The sequence below is a fragment of the Lipotes vexillifer genome, unplaced genomic scaffold (genome assembly GCF_000442215.2).
Source record: "Lipotes vexillifer unplaced genomic scaffold, Lipotes_vexillifer_v1.1 scaffold233, whole genome shotgun sequence".
Taxonomy (NCBI): Eukaryota; Metazoa; Chordata; class Mammalia; order Artiodactyla; family Lipotidae; genus Lipotes; species Lipotes vexillifer.
This window is the reverse complement of record NW_006790915.1, coordinates 71,950-92,664: the sequence shown is the minus strand read 5'-3', so window position 1 is coordinate 92,664 and position 20,715 is coordinate 71,950. Positions and strand designations below refer to the sequence as shown.

General features: G+C 42.9%; 1 protein-coding gene across 1 annotated transcript in view; it reads left to right on the top strand.

Moving 5' to 3' along the window:
- The window catches only part of MAP3K19 (mitogen-activated protein kinase kinase kinase 19), a 37,725-nt gene that overhangs the window by 15,275 nt on the left and 1,735 nt on the right, over positions 1–20,715 (top strand). Inside the window, 9 exon segments of the mRNA XM_007464005.1 lie at positions 8,166–8,209; positions 9,862–10,030; positions 10,033–11,480; positions 11,664–11,854; positions 11,856–11,923; positions 11,926–12,044; positions 12,046–12,468; positions 15,317–15,466; positions 16,198–16,895. Of these exon segments, the coding sequence (XP_007464067.1) occupies positions 8,166–8,209; positions 9,862–10,030; positions 10,033–11,480; positions 11,664–11,854; positions 11,856–11,923; positions 11,926–12,044; positions 12,046–12,468; positions 15,317–15,466; positions 16,198–16,895 (3,310 nt within the window).

Sequence of the window (20,715 nt, the reverse complement as noted above, 5' to 3'; positions counted from 1 at the left end):
TGATATCTCATTGTAGTTTTGATTTGCATTTCTCTAATGATTAATGATGTTGAGCATTCTTTCATGTGTTTGTTGGCAGTCTGTATATCTTCTTTGGAGAAATGTCTATTTAGGTCTTCTGCCCATTTTTGGATTGGGTTGTTTATTTTTTTGTTATTGAGCTGCATGAGCTGCCTGTAAATTTTGGAGATTAATCCTTTGTCAGTTGATTCATTTGCAAATATTTTCTCCCATTCTGAGGGTTGTCTTTTGGTCTTGTTTATGGTTTCCTTTGCTGTGCAAAAGGTTTGAAGTTTCATTAGGTCCCATTTGTTCATTTTTGTTTTTATCTCCATTTCTCTAGAAGGTGGGTCAAAAAGGACCTTGCTGTGATTTATGTCATAGAGTGTTCTGCCTATGTTTTCCTCTAAGAGTTTGATAGTGTCTGGCCTTACATTTAGGTCTTTAATCCATTTTGAGTTTACTTTTGTGTATGATGTTAGGGAGTGTTCTAATTTCATTCTTTTACATGTAGCTGTCCAGTTTTCCCAGCACCACTTACTGAAGAGGCTGTCTTTTCTCCATTGTATATTCTTGCCTCCTTTATCAAAGATAAGGTGACTGTATGTGCATGGGTTTATCTCTGGGATTTCTATCCTGTTCCATTGATCTATATTTCTGTTTTTGTGCCAGTCCCATACTGTCTTGACTACTGTAGCTTTATAGTATAGTCTGAAGTCAGGGAGCCTGATTCCTCCAGCTCTGTTTTTCTTTCTCAAGATTGCTTTGTCTACGGGGTCTTTTGTGTTTCCATACAAATTGTGAAATTGTTTGTTCTAGTTCTGTGAAAAATGCCAGTGGTCATTTGATAGGGATTGCAATGAATCTGTAGATTGCTTTGTGTAGTATAGTCATTTTCACAATGTCGATTCTTCCAATCCAAGGACATGGTATATCTCTCTGTCTATTTGTATTATCTTTAATTTCTTTCATCAGTGTCTTATAATTTATTTTCATGTTTTTGATTTTCTTTTAATTTTTCATATGTTCATTTCATATAGTCATTCACTTTGATTACAAAAGTTTCAGCCCACAATGCAATGGAAAATTTTAAAAGGATTCGTCACCAAAGATAGTTTGAGAAGCACTGGGCCTTTGGAGAATGGTCAATGGCCTTTGGTCAACACCTTTGGAGAAGTACAAGGATGCACCCCCTACATCTTCTCTTTGCCCCTCTGATTTCTCTGCTTGAGGAAACAGGGAATGGGAAAACTAAATTGCGAGGGGCAGAGGGCAGATGAGGTGGGGAGCGACTCAAAGGACAGGGAGGTCTTGTGCTTTCAGGAATACAGCCATTCCACACAGCAGCACCGTTTGGAAGTAGTCCTCCAAACTTTCTAGTGATGTCGGGCTGGGCTGAGAACTGGAGCCCCAGAAGACATGGGGAATGACTTTTAAATCAAACCGTTTCCTCCACCTTTTAGTCAGATAACCTCAGTGCATCAGGAATGGGTACCAGCACATTCTGTTTCACTTCCAAATGAAATTGAGATGGTAAGCTCCAGGACAAATACGGTGACTGGACAGCCTTTACTACTGAAGAAAGAGGAACATTACCAGGAGCTCTGCAATGTGAACTTGGGCTTTTTTTTTGCCAAGACCTTGCTTAGAACCGAACATCTCCAAGTCTGTAGCCAGAGAAGATGTTCCTCACTTTCTGAAGGGGCAGCCGAGAAAACCTGAAGGTGAGTTCATTTAATTACACAGCTCTTCCTTTATTCTTTGGTCCCTAAATATTTCTTTACTGATCTTTTTCTTCAGCGTTTGAAAATCTTTTTTTTTTTTTAATTTAAGCATTTGAAAATCTTTACAGGGAACTCATATTTGGTTTATCTTTATCTATGGGAGTTTGGGGGGCCTACACTGAGGATGCTTTCCTCCAAGATTTGAGTTAGCTGTTCTATCTAGCCCAACACTTATTTACCAGACAGCACACTGATGCCAGCGTTTCCCCTTAGGATGTTCCTCTCATTTATGTCTGCTTACCACTGTCCTAAACCAAGTGGCCTAAACCACCAGGGACAAACCTGTAGTCCAAAATTTTGCATTTATTGGCTTATTGCAATGAGAGATATCGCACAGTGGAGGAAATGTGAAGCATCTCACCAAAAAAAGGGAAAAAAATAGAATTACTATTATAGGATTTGGGTGCAAGGGTAGAGCTCAAATGAAATTTAAACGAAGCACTGGTGTTTAAAAATTTTTTTTTAATTTTAAATTTATTGTGGTACAATGTACATCACATTAAATTTACTATTTTAACCATTTTTAAGTGTACGGTTTCGTGGAATTAAATACATTTACATTGTTGCACAACCATTGCCACTATGCATCCCCAGAACTTTTTCATCTTGTAAAACTGAAGATCTGTACCCATTCAACTTAAACTCTCCTTTCTACTTTCCCCCGTACCCCTGGTAGCCACTGTTCTACTTTGTGTCTCTATGAATTTGACTATTCTAGGTCCCTCATATAAGTGAAATCATACATTTGTCCTTTTCTGTCTGGCTGATTTCATTTAACATGGTGTTGAAGCCGAGTTTCGATAGGCTGTGTATAAAAGTGTTAACATCAGGTCTGGACTGTGATGTAGACCCAGAGTCTTGTTCCTTGAAATCCAGAAATCTCACTCCTGGTTGTCCACAGCCTCTCTTCGGCCTCCTCTCTTGCCACTCTTCCTCAGCAGATGCTAAACAGCATCACCAAACGCCTTCTGTTCTCAGAACAAATATGTGAATATTTGCACATGTTGTTTTTTTCTGCTGGAACATTAAGCCATCCTTCAGCTCTCCCCTTAGAAACCCCCTACTCTGGGAAATCTTCCTGAAAGTCCCCAAGACTAGGGGAGTCACCAGGCCTTTGGACTCCCATAGGACCCTGACCTTGTCTGCAACATAACACTCATCATGCTGAATTGTCACTGTCTTTTTATGTGCTGGTCTTCACCAGATGACAAAGGCAAAAACCATTGCACCTCTGCACACCTCACTCCAGATCTGGCACAGAACTATTTTAAAATGTATATTGAATTAATAACAATGGCAGTCACCACTTATTGAGTGCCTATTACCGCGAGGCACAAATATTCACGGATATAGGTAATATTAGTATGCTTGCTTTAGAAATGAGGAAAGTGAGCCTCAGAAGGTTAAGTGCATGCCCAGGTCACATAGCTAATGGGTTACACAGGCTGGGTTCAAACCTGGACCCCCTGTCTTTGAAGCCAACGTGCTTAAGCACCATGTCATGTGTGTTCAGAGCTCACAATGCCCATTTGAGCCCCACTTTAGTTATGAGGGAAAAAAAGGAGAAACATTTAGTCTTGTGGTGGAGGTGAATTTAGGGAAAAGGGAGGGCAGTTGGTGCAGGTACAAACTGGAGGAAGGATGGATGGAGAGATTGAATTGGACATCATGGAAATATCCTCTTCTCCTGGCCAAACCACAGAAAGTCTTGAAGACGTAATGAAAGTAGCACATTCAAACAAAAACAAACTGGGTTAGGTCAGTATTCTGTGACGGGATCTGCTCTGCTCCACTGGTGTTACGGTCTTGTCTGAAGAAGTCAGCTGGGTTTACCAGGCTGGTGTTTGTTCCCTTTTTAAAAATATTTTTGTTTAAATGCAATCTTAAATTTTAGACAATCAATATATGTCGATTAAGAAAAATTCAGAAAAGACAGGTGAGCAAAAATAAAAAGTAAGAAATAAGAAGTACAAATACTGTTTCAAGACCGTTTCTTCTAGAATGTAATTCCACATTTCTAAATAACATGTTTATAACTACATTGCTTGATTGCTTAATTTAGGCATTATCTATTAGGGTTTAACAATTTTATATTACTCTCTGCACACACAGGCAAACTTTGAAATCTTTGTGCTTTAAAAAAATTAATATTCAATGTCTCCCTTATTATGACAAGGTAAAATATCATTCACAGCTGAGCCCCAGAGTGTGCTATGATTACATTGCTTTTCTTTTGAGACATTCTATTTATCCCAGCTTTAATACTCGCCTCATTTCACCATTTGCTTACTTTCTGTATATCTGTCACTAATTCATCCCCATCCTGTCTGATGGACCTGTGAAACGCACCTCAATACAGCAACTGCACACCAGGTAATCCATTGGTTTCTTTTGTTTTCTAAGACGTTGCTCCTGGAATGCTCTGCCCTCCTGTTTCACTCTGTGTTACTTGGTCTTTGGACCTCCTGACCAGCTGTCTCTTTGGGAGTTCCTCATCATTATCCTGGAAATGCCCTTGGCTACCCTCTGTGTTGGACCCCTGTGTACTGGGTACACAGCTTCCTCTCTCTTGATTAATGCATTCACTTTAGGAAGGTAAATTTTCCCGTAGCTTCCTGAAGAAGGTACATGAATGATATTAACGGTAGTTTTTCATTGTCTCTATTTCCTCTGAGCTCTCTTCTTTCTTTCTGTTTTGTTCTGTGTATTTTCATGTTAGAGGCTATTCCCATATATCAGTTGATCCTTGGCGATTTTTTGTATTTAAGAGGGGGAGACTAAAAAGTGCCAGAGGCTCGAGGGGGCTTGTGGAGTGGACAGAGACCTGGATGGTTGGGTAACGGGTTCCCCTCGTGTCAGGGTGCGTAGGAAGGCTTTTCTCTCAGTTAGTTTGCCCGAGAGAAGGAGAATCCAAGCTCCTGCCTGTAGGTTATAAGGCTGGAGCTTCACAGGTCAATGTGGAGGCTTTCATTTATCCTCACATTTTCACTCCAGCACCCTGTTTCTGCTCTCAGCTGTACCTAGCTCCTTCGCATCTTTGTTTCAAGCTCTTCAGAGAATAAACTTCCAGCCAGGAATGGAGAAGAGCAACCCCTGACAAGTGGGGCAGGACACAGGACAGGGAATCTGGAACCAACTCCTTGTACAGAGTTTGAAGCAACCCCTTGTTTCAGACTCACCTGCAACCCCACCTTCAGAGGTACCTGGTATCTTTAATTCCTGCTCCTTTCTGGGGTTATTATTTCTTATTGAGTTCTACCCTCTGCAGGCAGTGAGCAGAACAGAGAAAGCTGACTACTAAATTGGTTATTATTCATCCATATAGTTTTTTAAATTTGTTTATTTATTTATGGTTGTGTTGGGTCTTCGTTGCTGCATGCGGGCTGTCTCTAGTTGTGGTGAGCAGGGGCTACTCTTCGTTGCGGTGCACGGGCTTCTCCTTGTGGTGGCTTCTCTTGTTGCGGAGCATGGGCTCTAGGTGCACGGGCTTCAGTAGTTGCGGCATGTGGGCTCAGTAGTTGTGACTCGTGGGCTTTAGAGCACAGGTTCAGTAGTTGTGGTGCATGGGCTTAGTTGCTCCGTGGCATGTGGGATCTTCCCGGACCAGGGCTCGAACCAGCGTCCCCTGCATCGGCAGGCGGATTCTCAACCACTGTGCCACCAGGGAAGCTCATCCATACAGTTTTCACCTTCCAAAATTTTGTTTATGTCATGCATGTGTGGTTTTACCCTCTAGGTTTTTGCTGTTCTTTTTCTTTACCTTTTATTTTTTTTGTTTGGCTGCATGGCTTGCGGGATCTTAGTTCCCAGACCAGGGATCGAAGCCAGGCCCTGGCAGTGAAAGCACTGAGTTCTAACCACTGGACCATCAGGGAATTCCCTTCTTTACCTTTTGAAAACATCAGTCTACCATCGTTTTAGTGAGGTTTGTGGAGAGAGTGGAGAAAAGCTTGTACATTCAATCTTTTAACTGGAATTCTATACACATTTGAAAAGGCTTTCAATATATATTACCACATTACCTACTGGAAAGATCTTATCTCTACATTCTCACCAGTAAATGTTTAAGAGTGCCTTTATATCTCACATCACTCCTTATCAATACTGGATATTCCTCAACTAAATATTTATAATACCTGAATTTTTTAAACTCAGGGTGTTATACATAAGCACCCACCTATAAATCATATTCAGTTATATTTCTAGTATTAACTTATAATATCTTTTCAACAGAAAATCTCAACCTCTAGCATACAACCTCGATGAGGGCAAGAATTATGTCTTTGTTGTTCACAATTATATTGCCATCTTCTGGGACAGTGTTGGCTACTCAGTAGGCCCCCAATGAATATTGGTTAAATAAATGGATAAAGAATTGGGGTGGGGCTTCCCTGGTGGCGCAGTGGTTGAGAGTCCGCCTGCGGATGCAGGGGACACGGGTTCGTGCCCCGGGCCGGGAGGATCCCACATGCCACGGAGCGGCTGGGCCCGTGAGCCATGGCCGCTGAACCTGTGCGTCCGAGCCTGTGCTCCGCAACGGGAAAGGCCACAACGAGAGGCCCGCGTACCGCAAAGAAAAAAAAAAAAGAATTGGGGTGGTGCTCTGGCCAGCTGTGGCTAAGGGGAATGCCCGCATCCCCCTCCTATTGGAATCCTCTTCTTAGATGACCATTAGTCTCCTGAGAATGGCTTCCACCTTTGGTACATCTCAGAGAGGTCTCGCTAAGTGAAATTTCAAAATGGCAGCCTGTGGCCGAAAAGGACCTACAGGCATATTTTGTTCGGCCTTCAAAGTATTTTAAAAAGGGATAGGAAGGAGATTTCACATATAGTCTCCAGCTCTCTGGCGTCTCTTGGCAACTGGAAGATCCAGCAGTGATGGACTACCCATCTGGAATGGACAACACCAACTAGAACTGGGGAATGGATATCCCTGTAGTTGGGGCACATAATTTCAGTTCACCACTGTCCCTACTTACCCCACTTCATTCATTTATGTGCCTGCTTTGACCCTGAACACATTGGAGCTTTTGGCTTCAGCTTTAACCCATGATGGTAAGTGGGGTTTTAGGGACCATTCTGATGTTTTGGTAAGAAGAAAACAACGTCTGGGTTTTACCCTACCTAGTAAATCTCATCTCGCCCTTCCCCGCACTCCTTCAGAATTTATGATCTATCCCATGTGTGAGTTCAAACAACGGATGGGAGACAATTATACATAAATACTCTCACATTTCTGCAAAGTCTGGGTTTTCTGAGCAAAAAGCACTGGGAGAGACTAGGTTGAAAGATGACTGAATGGCAAACATGCCTTGGAAGTTAGAGATAAGCTATTGCTCCAGAAAGACTGAAGCTGGCTTTGCCAAGAGCTATTTACTTACTTAACAGGGTAAAAAACAAACAAACAAAACCCAGAGACACATTTCCCCCTTCTCCTGGAGACACTTGCTTACATTTCATAGTGAAGGTCTCTCTTTCTCAGAAGGGAAAGATGGGTTGAACTGCCAGCACTCTATACATAAGCTCTGAGTCTCATAATTTCAGGGTCTCCTCCTACGGTGCAGCCTCACTACTGGTGCAGGTAAGCACCTGGTTCTCATTTGTGTCAACCTGTGGGAAATTGGGCTGCAGGTAACTGGCACTAGGATGCCCTGTGGGTGATAAGTGCTCTGCTTTCTGATCCAGAGGTCATGTGCTTCCAAAAGGAATATAAATAAAAATAAATAAATAAATATCACTATATATACACATATGTTATAAATATAAAACATATATATATATATATAAAAAACATAGATATATATAAAAAACAACATTGTATGTAAAACAACAACCCTCTTCAGGGGCAGTAGTTTTGTGTAATCATTCTGTGCCCACCGTCATGTGGATTTTACACCTGGAAAAACTCTTCATTTTGACAACTTTTCCTCAAACCTCAGCACCAAGATCACTCCATCGCCATCACCTGGCTTAAGGCCGACTGTGTTCACTCTACTGCTAAGAATATCTGATAATAATAATAATAATTTTGGGGACTTCTCTGATGGCGCAGTGGTTAAGAATCGCCTGCCAATGCAGCAGACACAGGTTCGAGCCCTGGTCCTGGAAGATCCCACATGCTGCGGAGCAACTAAGCCTGTGCACCACAACTACTGAGCCCATGTGTCACAACTACTGAAGCCTGCTCTCCTAGAGCCCATGCTCTGCAACAAGAGAAGCCACTGCAATGAGAAGCCTGAGCACTGCAACAAAGAGCAGCCCCTGCTCGCCACAGCTAGAGAAAGGAAGGAAGCAAGGAAGACCTAACACAGCCAGAAATAAATAAATAAATTTATCTCTTAAAAAAAAAAACTTATAAAAAAATAATTTTTCTTGTTACAGTGTTTTCCTCTTCTAATATGAAGTATAGTAGCCGGAGAATTGAGGTAAGAGTAGTTTGAACATTTTTGACTTAAGGATTAACCAAAGCATCTTGTTAGAGACAAATCCTATCAAAGAACTCAGAGCCCAGGGCTTCCCTGGTGGCGCAGTGGTTGAGAGTCCACCTGCCTATGCAGGGTATGCGGGTTCGTGCCCCAGTCCGGGAAGATCCCACATGCCGCGGAGCGGCTGGGCCCGTGAGCCATGGCCGCTGAGCCTGCGTGTCCGGAGCCTGTGCTCCGCAACGGGAGAGGCCACAACAGTGAGAGGCCCGCGTACCGCAAAAAAACAAAACAAAAACAAAAACAAAAACTCAGAGCCCAAATCCTCAGCATATATCTTGGAAAAACCACAACTCACATACAGTTTACAGAGGAGCTAATTTCTGGGAAAATTATATCTTTACACGTATATTTCTTTTCTGGGGTGTTTCCCGTTGTCCACATAATGAAGAGAGTAGCTCTTTGGAACATATTTAATATTTCTTCTTTTAACGTATTGAGAAATGAGGTTAATTCTTTTTCCATTGGTAGAAAGATTTTCCTAGTTGTCTCATTTGTAAGTAAAGCGTTTGGAAAGAGCCTTGCAATTCTCTCAACTGACTCTTCTGTATTCTATGAGCCTTTGAGAAAATGCATAGGTACTGCTTAGTGCTGAAAAAAGGACTTTATTGGCCTAAAAAATAAATAAATGAATAACGGATGCTACTGTAGAGGTGTTTAAGCACTGGGAGAATCTGTATTTTGAGAGATGGAAGAAAGTCATCTAGGTAATGAAACGAGGGGATTATACTGCATCTCACCTGTTTCTAATGCCCGTTTCTAGTGTCAGTTTCCTTTTTCTGTCTTCTTACACACAGGTGGCAACAGAATGAAAATTAAACACAGAGCTCTCAATTACCACTCGTGATCTATGCCTATAAATATTCTGATATAATTAGTTATCAAATCTCTATACCCGGAGGGTGGGGTGGTGGAGGGGGAAGGCCACAGTGAAAACTGTGAAGTTAGAGCTTATAGCTTAACCAACCAAAAAGCTGCATATTATATATTGGGTTACACTGACCTCTAGAGGTTGATAATAATATAAACTTGCTTAATTTGAAAATAGTTGGAGGGCCAAGGAGGATTAAAAACCATTTAGGGAGCTAACTCTCAAGTGTATAGTGAGGCACATTTACAAGCCACTCTCAACAAAACAGTTCAGCCAAATAATGAGGAACAGTTGTGTTCTGCATACAAATTCTGGGTTAGTTTGCAACCTAACAATCACTATTACAGTAAATGTAACAGCAATTTTAAGCTGTTCTAAGTGGGAATTTTAAACATCTTAGATCAATTCTATGGAAAGTAAATAGAAAAGAGAATAGAAATTTTAAAAAACTTAAAAGTTTTATTGTTTACAATGTAGGGCCTTTATTTTAAACATATAACCATGAATCTTTACATATGTTAACATTGGTTTTTAAAAGTATTGTCTTACCTTGGTTCTTAAAAAACACCAGGCATAAGATTCTAGTTTTTAAAACTGTGATCTCCAGGATAACTTTGTACTTTAAAGGACTTCCCAAAGAGAATCTTAAAATTTCTTCAGGTTACTTTATTAATATGATATGCGTATGTGTTTCTGCATTCATTCTTTTTCTCTTGCCTTTTAGTTCCCTCAGCCACCATTGTCACCCTTGCCTGTGAGATCCTGTCTCCTTACTTTACCCCCAAATCATAAGGATCAGAAAGAGAGAGAAAGAAATATTCCAAGCTTCATATCTTTCATACCTAAGCACTCAGAGCCTGTTAGTCGATCTGATGAGTTTAGACCATCAAACAGCAGAAGGAAGCACCGTTCAAGGTGTTAGAGGATCAGACTCTCAGGTCATTTGATAGCTCTATCTGGTCCAGAAACATGTGCTCTTTTTGGAAGGCTCACCATCACAGACAACACCTGGAGACAGAGGAGAGTAGGAAACCCAAGGAAACAGAGTGATGTGTCAACACTGAAATCTCTCACTTTGAAAAAGGGCAGTTTTTGGTGTCCTTTGAGAATTCCAAGGAAGGCAATTTTCCTACAGATAGGGGAGTGGATATTGACTGCCATGGTGCTGAAGTGAGAAGAGCAGAAGAGAACACTCAATCTCTTTCATCAGGAAAGAAAGAGGGTTCAGTAGCCAGAAACTATGAACAAGATTCAGAAGCTGGATATATCAAACCAGTCAAGTTCCAAGAAGCCCTGCATTCAGAAATAACTCTAAGCCAGGATGAAGGGACTAGAAATGATAAAGCTGATTCAAAAGCTGCTTCAGCACATAAAGGGGAAGTAATTGAGCCAAATCATATTTCAGACGAGTATACTGTTCTTAAAAGTTTGTCCAATATAGTTCCTCATGACCCCATTGAAAAGCTCCCAGAAGATCACAGAAGCATGGAGACAAACATAAAAATGTCAGTAGCAGAGGCAACCAAACCAGAAATGAATGGGATGGTGCCTCTTACCCACATCACTTTCCCTGGAGATGAAACTCCCAAGGAACCAGCAATAACTAAACCAAGCCTCCAAAAAAGAAAGGGCATCCTTCATAACAACAGTAGCCCAAGACCAAGAAATGACAGGCATAAAATGAAAACCCATAGAAATAAGTTGGATTCAAAGACCAAGGCCAGTAACAGGACACCTCAGAATTTCATGGTTTCCGTTGAAAGTTCCATGAAGCCTACCATGCACAAAACCAGCATAAAAACTCAAGTTTTTCCTGCTCTGGGGCTTGTGGACCCCAGACCTCGGCAATCACCCAAGTTTCAAAAGAGAATGCCACAGATAGAAAAGAAGCAATCCACTTACCGGGCTTTGAAACCTAAAAAGCAATCACTCCCTTGCATCTGTAAAAATCCAAGGATAAAAAAGTCTTCTGTTCCTCTCTCTGCTCAGCCAACAGAGCCAAGACTAAATTACTTAGATCTGAAGTACAGTGACATGTTCAAAGAAATCAGTTCAACTGCAAATGGACGTGGAATCTACGAAACGTTCAGGACTCCTATTTATCGTCAGATGCGAGAGGCTGAACAGCATGAAAAATATTTCCGAGAGATATGCTCAGCTCCATCGGGCAGATGTATCACCAATAAATGTCGATCTTCACACAGTGAGAGGACCAGCAAGAGCCGGACCAGACTCTCTCAGAAAAGACCACATATTAAACCCCCAAAGTCTTCTCTTGACATTAAACAAAAGCACAGAAGTTTAATTTCTAAAGAAAAGCGTTGGGGTTTTCCTGGTGGCGCAGTGGTTGAGAGTCCACCTACCGATGCAGGGGACACGGGTGCGTGCCCCGGTCCGGGAAGATGCCACATGCCGCGGAGCGGCTAGGCCCGTGAGCCATGGCCGCTGAGCCTGTGCGTCCGGAGCCTGTGCTCCGCAGCGGGAGAGGCCACAACAGTGAGAGGCCCGCGTACCGCAAAAAAAAAGAAAAGCGTTGCCAGCCTGTTAAGTAGCAATGACACTGAAAATGGTGATGGTATTTCAGAACCAGAATAGCAGATAAAGTCTTCAGGAAATGATTTTCTATCTTCCAAAGATGAAGCTCAGCCCATGAACATGGTTCAGACTCATGAGCAGTCCACCAAACAGAACGAATTCCTTCCTGTCTCAGATTTGTCCTGACGAAGGAGACATTTCTAGCAATCAGATACTTGCCACGAGCCTCAGAGATCTGCATGAACTCGAAGAGCAAATCACCAAACCCCATTTGTCCTTTCAGAAAACAGCTGGGCACTGCCCAGTGAGAAGAGTTCCGGCAAGCCTGTACTGCAAGGAAAGCAGACTATAGTATCTCCCAGTGAAACTAATTGCCAATCAAATTTTAACTAACGATGTAGAGTTTGATAGTGTTTCAGGTAAGTCTAAAACACTTATGAGTTTCTCTTCCCAAGAGAAACAAGAAAGTGCATCTTCTCAAGCATATCAACGTTGGGCACATTCTTTGGGTCATGATAGTTTGGCTAATAAGTCAATTCCATGTCAAACATTTGGAAAAACTTTACATGATGCAGATTCAATTTCCCAAGAAATTCTAGACCCTGTAAAGAATGAAGAATCGCCAGATGAACTGTTAAGTTGTCTAGCTGCAGAACTACTAGCTCTTGATGAGAAAGATGACAACTCTTGCCAAATAATGGCAGATGAAACAGATCCTGAAAGCCGAAATCTTGCCCTCAGTAAGAGAGGAAATACCATGCAAGAATTAGGTGGAGAGACAACTGTCAAAATACAGGTGGGTATAATTAGAATCAGAGATTCATTGGGGTGGGAAGGGATCTCAGAGACAATCTGTTTCAAACCCCTTATTTTCAAATGAGGAATCAGTAACCCTAAACAATTAAATAGTTTCATCAAGATCTCATTGTTTGGTTGCAAGTTTGGAATCCAGGTCCCCTGACTCTCGTGCTAAGACGTTTTCATTATGTTGCCTTCTAGAATTTAGCTAGCCTGACACTGCAATGGAATCACTTTGGTTACATTAATATAGCAAAGCTACTTATTGAAATAGGTAGATATTATATTCAGTGATGGTGTTTTCAATCAACAAGTAACAGCAGGGAGGTAATTATGGGTAAAGCATTACTCTAAGTGGTGTGTGAGATAGAAAGAAATTAACACAGCCCCCTAAGTAGCTCACCATCTAGTTCCAAAAGACCATATGAAAACATGAAAAACTCATTTCTCAAAGATTCCCTGCACCTGAGCATTTGTTCCCAAATGGTTTACTTTAACACAAAAATATTATTGATGCCTCCTGTGTTTTTGGTATTGGGATAAGAACCGAAGACATGGTAGGGTACAAGACTTAGCCGTTGCTCTCAGGGAAGCATAAACAACAATCCTGAACACATTTTTAAAAAAATTTGTTTGGCACTGGAGTGGGGCGGTGAGAAGAATATCAACAGGTAGTAAGGTTACGTTTGTTTTAGTTCTCACTGAAGTATATGAGCCTCCTGTTCCTCTAAATTTTTTTTTTTTTTGCTGTACATGGGCCTCTCACTGTTCTGGCCTCTCCCGTTGCAGAGCACAGGCTCCGGACACGCAGGCTCAGCGGCCATGGCTCACGGGCCCAACTGCTCTGCGGCATGTGGGATCTTCCCAGACCGGGGCACGAACCCGTGTGCCCTGCATCGGCAGGCGGACTCTCAACCACTGAGCCACCAGGGAAGCCCCTGTTCTACTAAATTTTAAAGACAAACAGTAGGTTTAGCTGAAACATTATTTACTGTACACTAACTCAGGTTATATCGCACTCTTTCAGGATCAGGAATCATTATTTTAAATAATTGATCAGAAGAATACACAAGGTAAACAATTATACCATAGCTAAGTTTACTGAGAACTTACCACATGTGAGTGAGACACATCATACTGTCTCCTTTCTATACTTCATAACAGCTCCATGAGATCAATACTAAAGGTAATAACAAGTCCCCATTTTGCAGATGAGGAAACTGAGGTTTAGAAAGTCACCCAAGTAGTGAGTGGTGGGGACAGGAATTCTGATTCCAGCCCCACACTCTTAATTACTACACAGTGGGAATATTCCTGGTTGTAAAAGGCCAGCTTCACCCTCATGGTGAACCTGGTCTTGGCTGGGGCATGGGCAGTGATTCACAGAGGCTGCCAGGCTTGGCTGGGAGTTGGGGGTACGTGTGTGCATGCCTGTGTGTCTGAGATGGGTCCACCAGCCTGCCATTTCGCATTCAAGAAAAGCTAACAAGCTAGTAAATACAATCAGCCCATAACCCTACCCTGCAATCACAGAGTCAAAAGCTGACCTTTTGTGATCTTTTCATTTCTAAGCAATCCTTAAATTTCAGTTTGGATGGAAACATGAGAGGCTGGGGAGGAGGAACCCAAATGGCCCTCCAGAGGCACCCGTGCTCATTCCCGAGGAAGGGGATCTTGTGCAATGTCTTATTCTTTTTTAAAAAAATAAATTTTATTTATTTATTTATTTATTTGGCTGTGTTGGGTCTTCGTTGCTGCATGTGGGCTTTCTCTTGTTGCAGCGAGCGAGGGCCACTCTTCATTGTGGTGCGCGGGCCTCTCACTGTCACGGCCTCTCTTGTTGCGGAGCACAGGCTCCAGGTGTGCAGGCTCAGTAGTTATGGCTCACAGGCCCAGTTGCTCCACGGCATGTGGAATCTTCCCAGACCAGGGCTCGAACCCGTGTCCCCTGCATTGGCAGGCAGATTCTCAACCACTGCGCCACCAGGGAAGCCCTGTCTTATTCTTAAGGACCGTCACTGTGCCTCTACATCACCATAATCATTTATTTTTAAGAACTCATAGAGGAGATCAAGACAAAGTATTTTTGGTCCTAATCAAACAATTGGTAAACATGGTCTAAGCTCTACAAAAATATACTTGTTTCCTGACTTCCAGGGGAAGGCCTTTCAAAGTTTACTGTGGATGCACATCTCTTGAGGGTCATGCTGAAATGTAGACACTGACTTGGTATGTCTGAGGCCTGAGATTCTGAAAGTCTAACAGCTGGTCTGTAGGTTCTCCTTTGAGTAGCAAGGGTCTAGAGGACCATGGATGTTCAGTCTATTGCAGCTGGTCTTGACCATTAGACTTGCTTGCATGGCTGTGCATGGGTGAACGTATGTGCGTGTATGTGTAAGAGAGACAGTATCTATCTGTATGTATATTTGTGTGTAAATGTGTGTGTGTATGGAAGTGTAGGCATATGTGCTTACATATGTGTATATTTGAGTGTATGCATACATTGTGGAAATAGAACAAAGGTTGTTTATTCAGAGCTCACTATAGCGAAGGAGTCAACCACCATCACTTGTGTTTGGCCGAGACTCAAAAGCAGGCAAGGAGTGGGAAAGCTTTTTAGTGGAAAAAAGGCTTCAGGTGTGTCCTGATTGGAGGCTCTTGTCCTGGGGAAGCTGTAGTTCGGCTAACTAGCAGGGGCCTCCCACGTGATTGGTTAGGGGTGCATATTTGGCCTTCTCTGGTTGGTCCTAAGTTAGAAGAAAGGAGGACCTTACTCTCCACCCTTTCCTTCCGTCCCAAGGACTCAGAATGCAATGATGACTTTTCTTTGTGTCTCATTCTTCCAGAGATACAGTAATGGCTTTGGGATATGCGACAAAGAGGAGAGATTTTTCAACTCACATGAAAAGAAGACATTTTCTGAAAACAGTTTAAAGTATGAAGAACCTATCCTGTGGACCAAGGGTGAGACCCTTGGGAAGGGAGCCTACGGCACGGTAAGTGAAACACAGAACATGTTGAAATAAAAAGTCTCCACTCCTGCTCGACTCCTCCCTCTTCCCTAATCTTCCTGAGTGCCCTCCCCACCCCGCATACTCTTTAACTTAGAACTCTTTCAGTTGGAAGTAATAGGAAACGCAGCCTAAAGTGGCTTGAGGAAAAGGATGTCCACAGCTTTATGTAACTGAAGGATTTGAAGTAGGACTGGCTCTGGGCACAGCTGGTTTCAGGGGTCAAACAATGTCCTCGGGGATCTGGCCTCTCTGTGTCTCCTTCTGGCTCTGGCTCTCAGGCTCCACGGGGTAGTACAATGGCCATTATTGTATTTCAAGCCTCTAATTCTCTGAGGTCCAAGTCCTGTGGGAAAGAAGTCTCTTTGTTCAACGGTTCAAGTTATGTTACCAGAAGTTGGAAGAATCATTGCTGAGTGGCAAAAACAAAAGATGTTCCTTACATTTTGTGAATTGCATAAAAGACCATCTAAAGTCCCAGCACTTTAGATAGTATTTACACAGATTGGTAAAGAGAAGACTGAACCCAAGCCATTACGATACACATTCACTATGCTACTTATCCCACCTTGGCTCCAATGAAACATTCAATTTGCTTAAGTACTTTGCATTTGGGCAGGGATGTATCAGCTTAGAGAAAGACAAGTGTTTGGGAGGCATTTTGTGAACAAGTGTCGTCGTTTACATCTAATAATAAGGCATTGGTTTGCTTCTAGGTATATTGTGGTCTTACTTGCCAAGGACAGCTAATAGCTGTAGAACAGGTGGCTTTGGCTACCTCTGATAAATTAACTACTGAAAAAGAATCTAGGAAACTGCAGGAAGGAGTAGATTAGCTCAAAGCACTGAAACAGGTCAACACTGTGGCCCATTTGGGGACATGCTTGGAGGAGGACATTGTAAGCATTTTCATGGAGCTTGTTCCTGGTGGCTCAATCTCTAGTATTATAAACCATTTTGGGCCATTGCCTGAGATGGTGTTCTGTAAATATACAAAACAAATTCTGCAAGGTGTTGCTTATCTCCATGAAAACTGTGTGGTGCATCGAGATATCAAAGGAAATAATATTATGCTTATGCCAGCTGGAATAATAAAGCTGATTGACTTTGGCTGTGTCAAGCGTTTGGCCTGAGCTGGCTTAAATGGTACCCACAGTGACATGCTGAAGTCCATGCATGGGACTCCGTATTGGATGGCTCCAGAAGTCATCAATGACTCTGGCTATGGATGGAAGTCAGATGTCTGGAGCATCGGCTGCGCTGTGTTTGAGATGGCCACAGGGAAGCCCCCAGTAGCTTCCATGGACAGGATGGCAGCCAGGTTTTACATTGGCGCACACCGAGGGCTGATGCCTCCTTTACCACAACACTTCTCAGAAAATGCAGCAGACTTCGTGCGTGTGTGCCTCACCGGGTGAGAAACTGAAAGCAGGAGGAGGATAAATCCCCGGAGATTCCAAGCAGCTGACGTTTCCCCTGCAATTTATGGCCCATTATAAGCTCTGCTTGGGTTATGAAATCAAGCAGGGAGTGATTTTGTGCTGCAAAGAATCATGATTGGCCATATTGGATGATTGTGTTCCTTGTTGTACCAGGGTATGGGGGTAATGCTTCAAGTGGGAAGTGCCTCAATGAAATGTGGTCCAGACAATACTTCCTCAAGTCAATGGGTGTGCAAAAATTGCTAAGGATCTACTTATTTACCAATGAGACATCTTCCCAGGGACTAGCCATGGTGACATGACATCACCTATGCTTTAGCCTCCCTTCCGTCTCGGGGAACCAGTGTTCTCATTCCTTCCTAAAACCAGCTCTCAGGAGAGTATGTGAGAAATTCATTCGTGTCAAGGGAATGATAGGAACTGATTGATTGATGATTGACAGAGTTAATGTATTGTTTCCCCAGAAACACTTGCATTTAAAGTGAGAGGAAGCATTTTAAGCCGAAGGAACAAATCTCTAATTGGAGTGTTTCAGGCATCAAATGGGTAGTGTTTGGGAAAGCAGAAAAGCCCCAGAAGGTTGCCTGTTTTCTCCTGTCCTGAGGCTTCCTGGTACTTATGGAATAAAGTTCTGTGTAAAATGTTAGAACTGTAGGGAGCTTAGAGATTACTCATTTGTGTGGTTTTCAAACTTTTCTTACCCAGGTACTCTCTGCTCATATGAAATCTTAATTCAAAGAATAAAAGGTAAAGGCAGAGAGATGGCTTTGGTTAAAGTGTGTATATGTATATACATGTATGTGTACGGTGGAGGGGAGCTAAAGAGTAGGTAGGGTAGGGGTGCTCAAGCCTATGTACCTGGCCTCTACGATGATGTAGAACAGCCTAAAATCCATCCACCTAGTGAGGCTCAACATTCAGTTGCATGTGCAGGATGAGGACGGCCTGAAACAAACAAAATTTCTTGCCTTTCAAGGAAGTATGCTTTCTTTTTTATCTTTTTTTTTTTTGCGGTACGCGGGCCTCTCACCGCTGTGGCCTCTCCTGTTGCGGAGCACAGGCTCCGGACACGCAGGCTCAGCGGCCATGGCTCACGGGCCCAGCCGCTCCACGGCATGTGGGATCCTCCCGGACCTGGGCACGAACCCGCGTCCCCTGCATCGGCGGGCGGACTCTCAACCACTGCACCACCAGGGAAGCCCGGAAGTATGGTTTCTTATTGCTACATGAAAAATTCTAGTGCCCCAGCTTTCAGCAAACATATATGGCAACCTCCAGCTCCTTGAATAGGTTCATTTTATCTTTCTCAGTTAACCTCCAGAACCCACAGGCCTCCCTGTCTGCCGATGAGTGTGTCTCTTTCAGACTGTCTCCCTCTCCCAGCACGTGTATACCAATCAGCATGTCCTGGTTGATTTCAGGGGATCACATAGGCCAGGGCAACAATGCATACTCCAGGGTTGCAGTTCTGGGCATCCCTACATGCAGAGATGCCGTAAGCGTTCCAGCATGGATTTTGCGGACAGAGCTCCAGGCACAGAGCTGCCCCCCAGCACCCCCACCAAAAAGAAAAACGCCTCACAAAAGGGACATAAAGGTATTAAGAATATCATATAGACCAGTACTAGTCTTGGAGATTGGTCTTAGCTCTTAAACATACTGCAGTTGCTTTGTTCTGAATTGAACAATTATCTATTATTGATCCACAGAAAGTGCTTGCTATTCTCATTTTCTTTCTAGTTCTCATTACACACACACACACACACACACACACACACACACACACACACACACGGCTCTAAAGAGAAAGTGTAGAATATTTTTTTCTGGCTCTCCTTTTGAACGACTGCTTCATAAACTAAGCAATACACAACTCACATCAGTAGTAATCAATTAACAGCGTTGTTGCGAAGGGTAAGGGAAATGGTGTATGTAAATTGCTTAGTACAGCTTGGGGTATGTAATTAGGGCTCAACAGTTAATAACCCTTTGGGAGAATACTAATACACCTTACCTAATGAGTGTCATATTGCAAGCCTGCAATTCTATGCCAGAGACCCTAAGGAGTCTAGAATCTTGCCTGTTGTCTATGACAATAACTTCTTGGAGGTGTGGATAGTCATAAATAAGGGGGTAAGGCACTCTTAAAGATTCAGAAGTAGAGATGATCAGGTAAAAATCAGGAACAAGGGGCTTCCCTGGTGGCGCAGTGGTTGAGAGTCTGCCGGCCGATGCAGGGGACATGGGTTTGTGCCCCGGTCCGGGAAGATCCCACATGCCACGGAGCGCCTGGGCCCGTGAGCCATGGCCGCTAAGCCTGTGCGTCTGGAGCCTGTGCTCCGCAACGGGAGAGGCCACAACAGTGAGAGGCCTGCATACCACACACACACACACACACACACAAAAATCAGGAACAAGGACTGAACAGAAATCAACCTGGGGAAGCAGTAAGAAGCATGGCTGGGGCTACTCCTATGGGCAGGTCTCAGAAGTTCTGGGAAGTCAGGCCAAGGAGTTTAACTTTGTTGAGATAGGCAGTGAAGACCAGAGGACTGCAAAGGATTTGGGGTAGAGAATGCCATGAAGAAAAAGGTCTTTGGGGAGGCAGGTCAGACAGCAGATTCAGTAGAGGGACCTCGAATGGAGGCCATTCTGGAATCCAGAGTTTGGGTTTTGATGGTGATGGAAGCAGTGGGAGTGTAAAGACGATTCCAAAATATCAGTATTTCCGGGACTTCCCTGGTGGTCCAGGGGGTAGGACTCCACGCTCCCAATGCAGGGGGCCCGGGTTTGATCCCTCATCAGGTAACTCGATCCCACATGCATGCCGCAACTAAGAGTCCACATGCTGCAACTAAGACCTGGCACAGGCTAAATAAATAAACATTAAAAAAATATATATCAGTATTTCAGAGGAAGGTGAATCAGGACTTGGTGATAGAGGATGATAGGATCTCATGGTTTTGAACGTGGATAATGGAAGAAGTAATAGAAAGTTGTGAAAGAGGAACAGGGGAGGAAGTTGAAGGAAACATTTGAAGCTGTGGAATTGTTGCTCAGGAAAGCAGTGAACATTGGAAGTGCATATTTGAAAATCATAAGGTTGGTAGCTATAATCATGAAAAAATGAGGGGGCTGAGGAAAATGTTTTTGAAAATGCTCATGGGAGAAGATAACAGAATATGCATAGAATTAAGTCCAGTACACAACTGGAAGAAAGGGAAGGAGGGGAGTTGCCGCAGTGTGGGAGAAGCACGAAGAGGACAGTTTCTCTTAAGTAGAGACTGTTTCAGAGAAAACGGGGTAGTGAATACTTCAAATGCTACAGAGATGACAAGGAGGGTGAGCTCATTAAATTTGGTAAGGAGAAGGTCACGGTTAGTTTTAAAAGAGCAATTTCTATAGAGAAGAGTAGGCCAAATGGTAAGGATTTAGGTTAGTGAATGTTGAAAAAGAAATCTTCGGGTTTGACCAACTTAGAGAAATTTGGCAGGAATAGAAGAAATAGGATGGCAGCTAGAAATGGTAGTCATTTAAGGATTTTTTTGAAGAGAAGAGATTTCTGCATATTTTGAAGGCAGGAGAAAGAGCCTCCAGAAGGGGAGAGGTTTTTTTTTTTAGAATGATTTTTGGTCACTTGCTTTTTTTTTTTTTTTTTTTTTTAAGCTTCTTTGTTTTCAGAAGAACCAACATCTCCATGATATGTGGACCTTTGAGAAGATCTAGTGTCTAATACATCCAAATGGGCTAATGCACTTTTTTTTTTTTTTTTTTTTTTGGCGGGACCCGGGG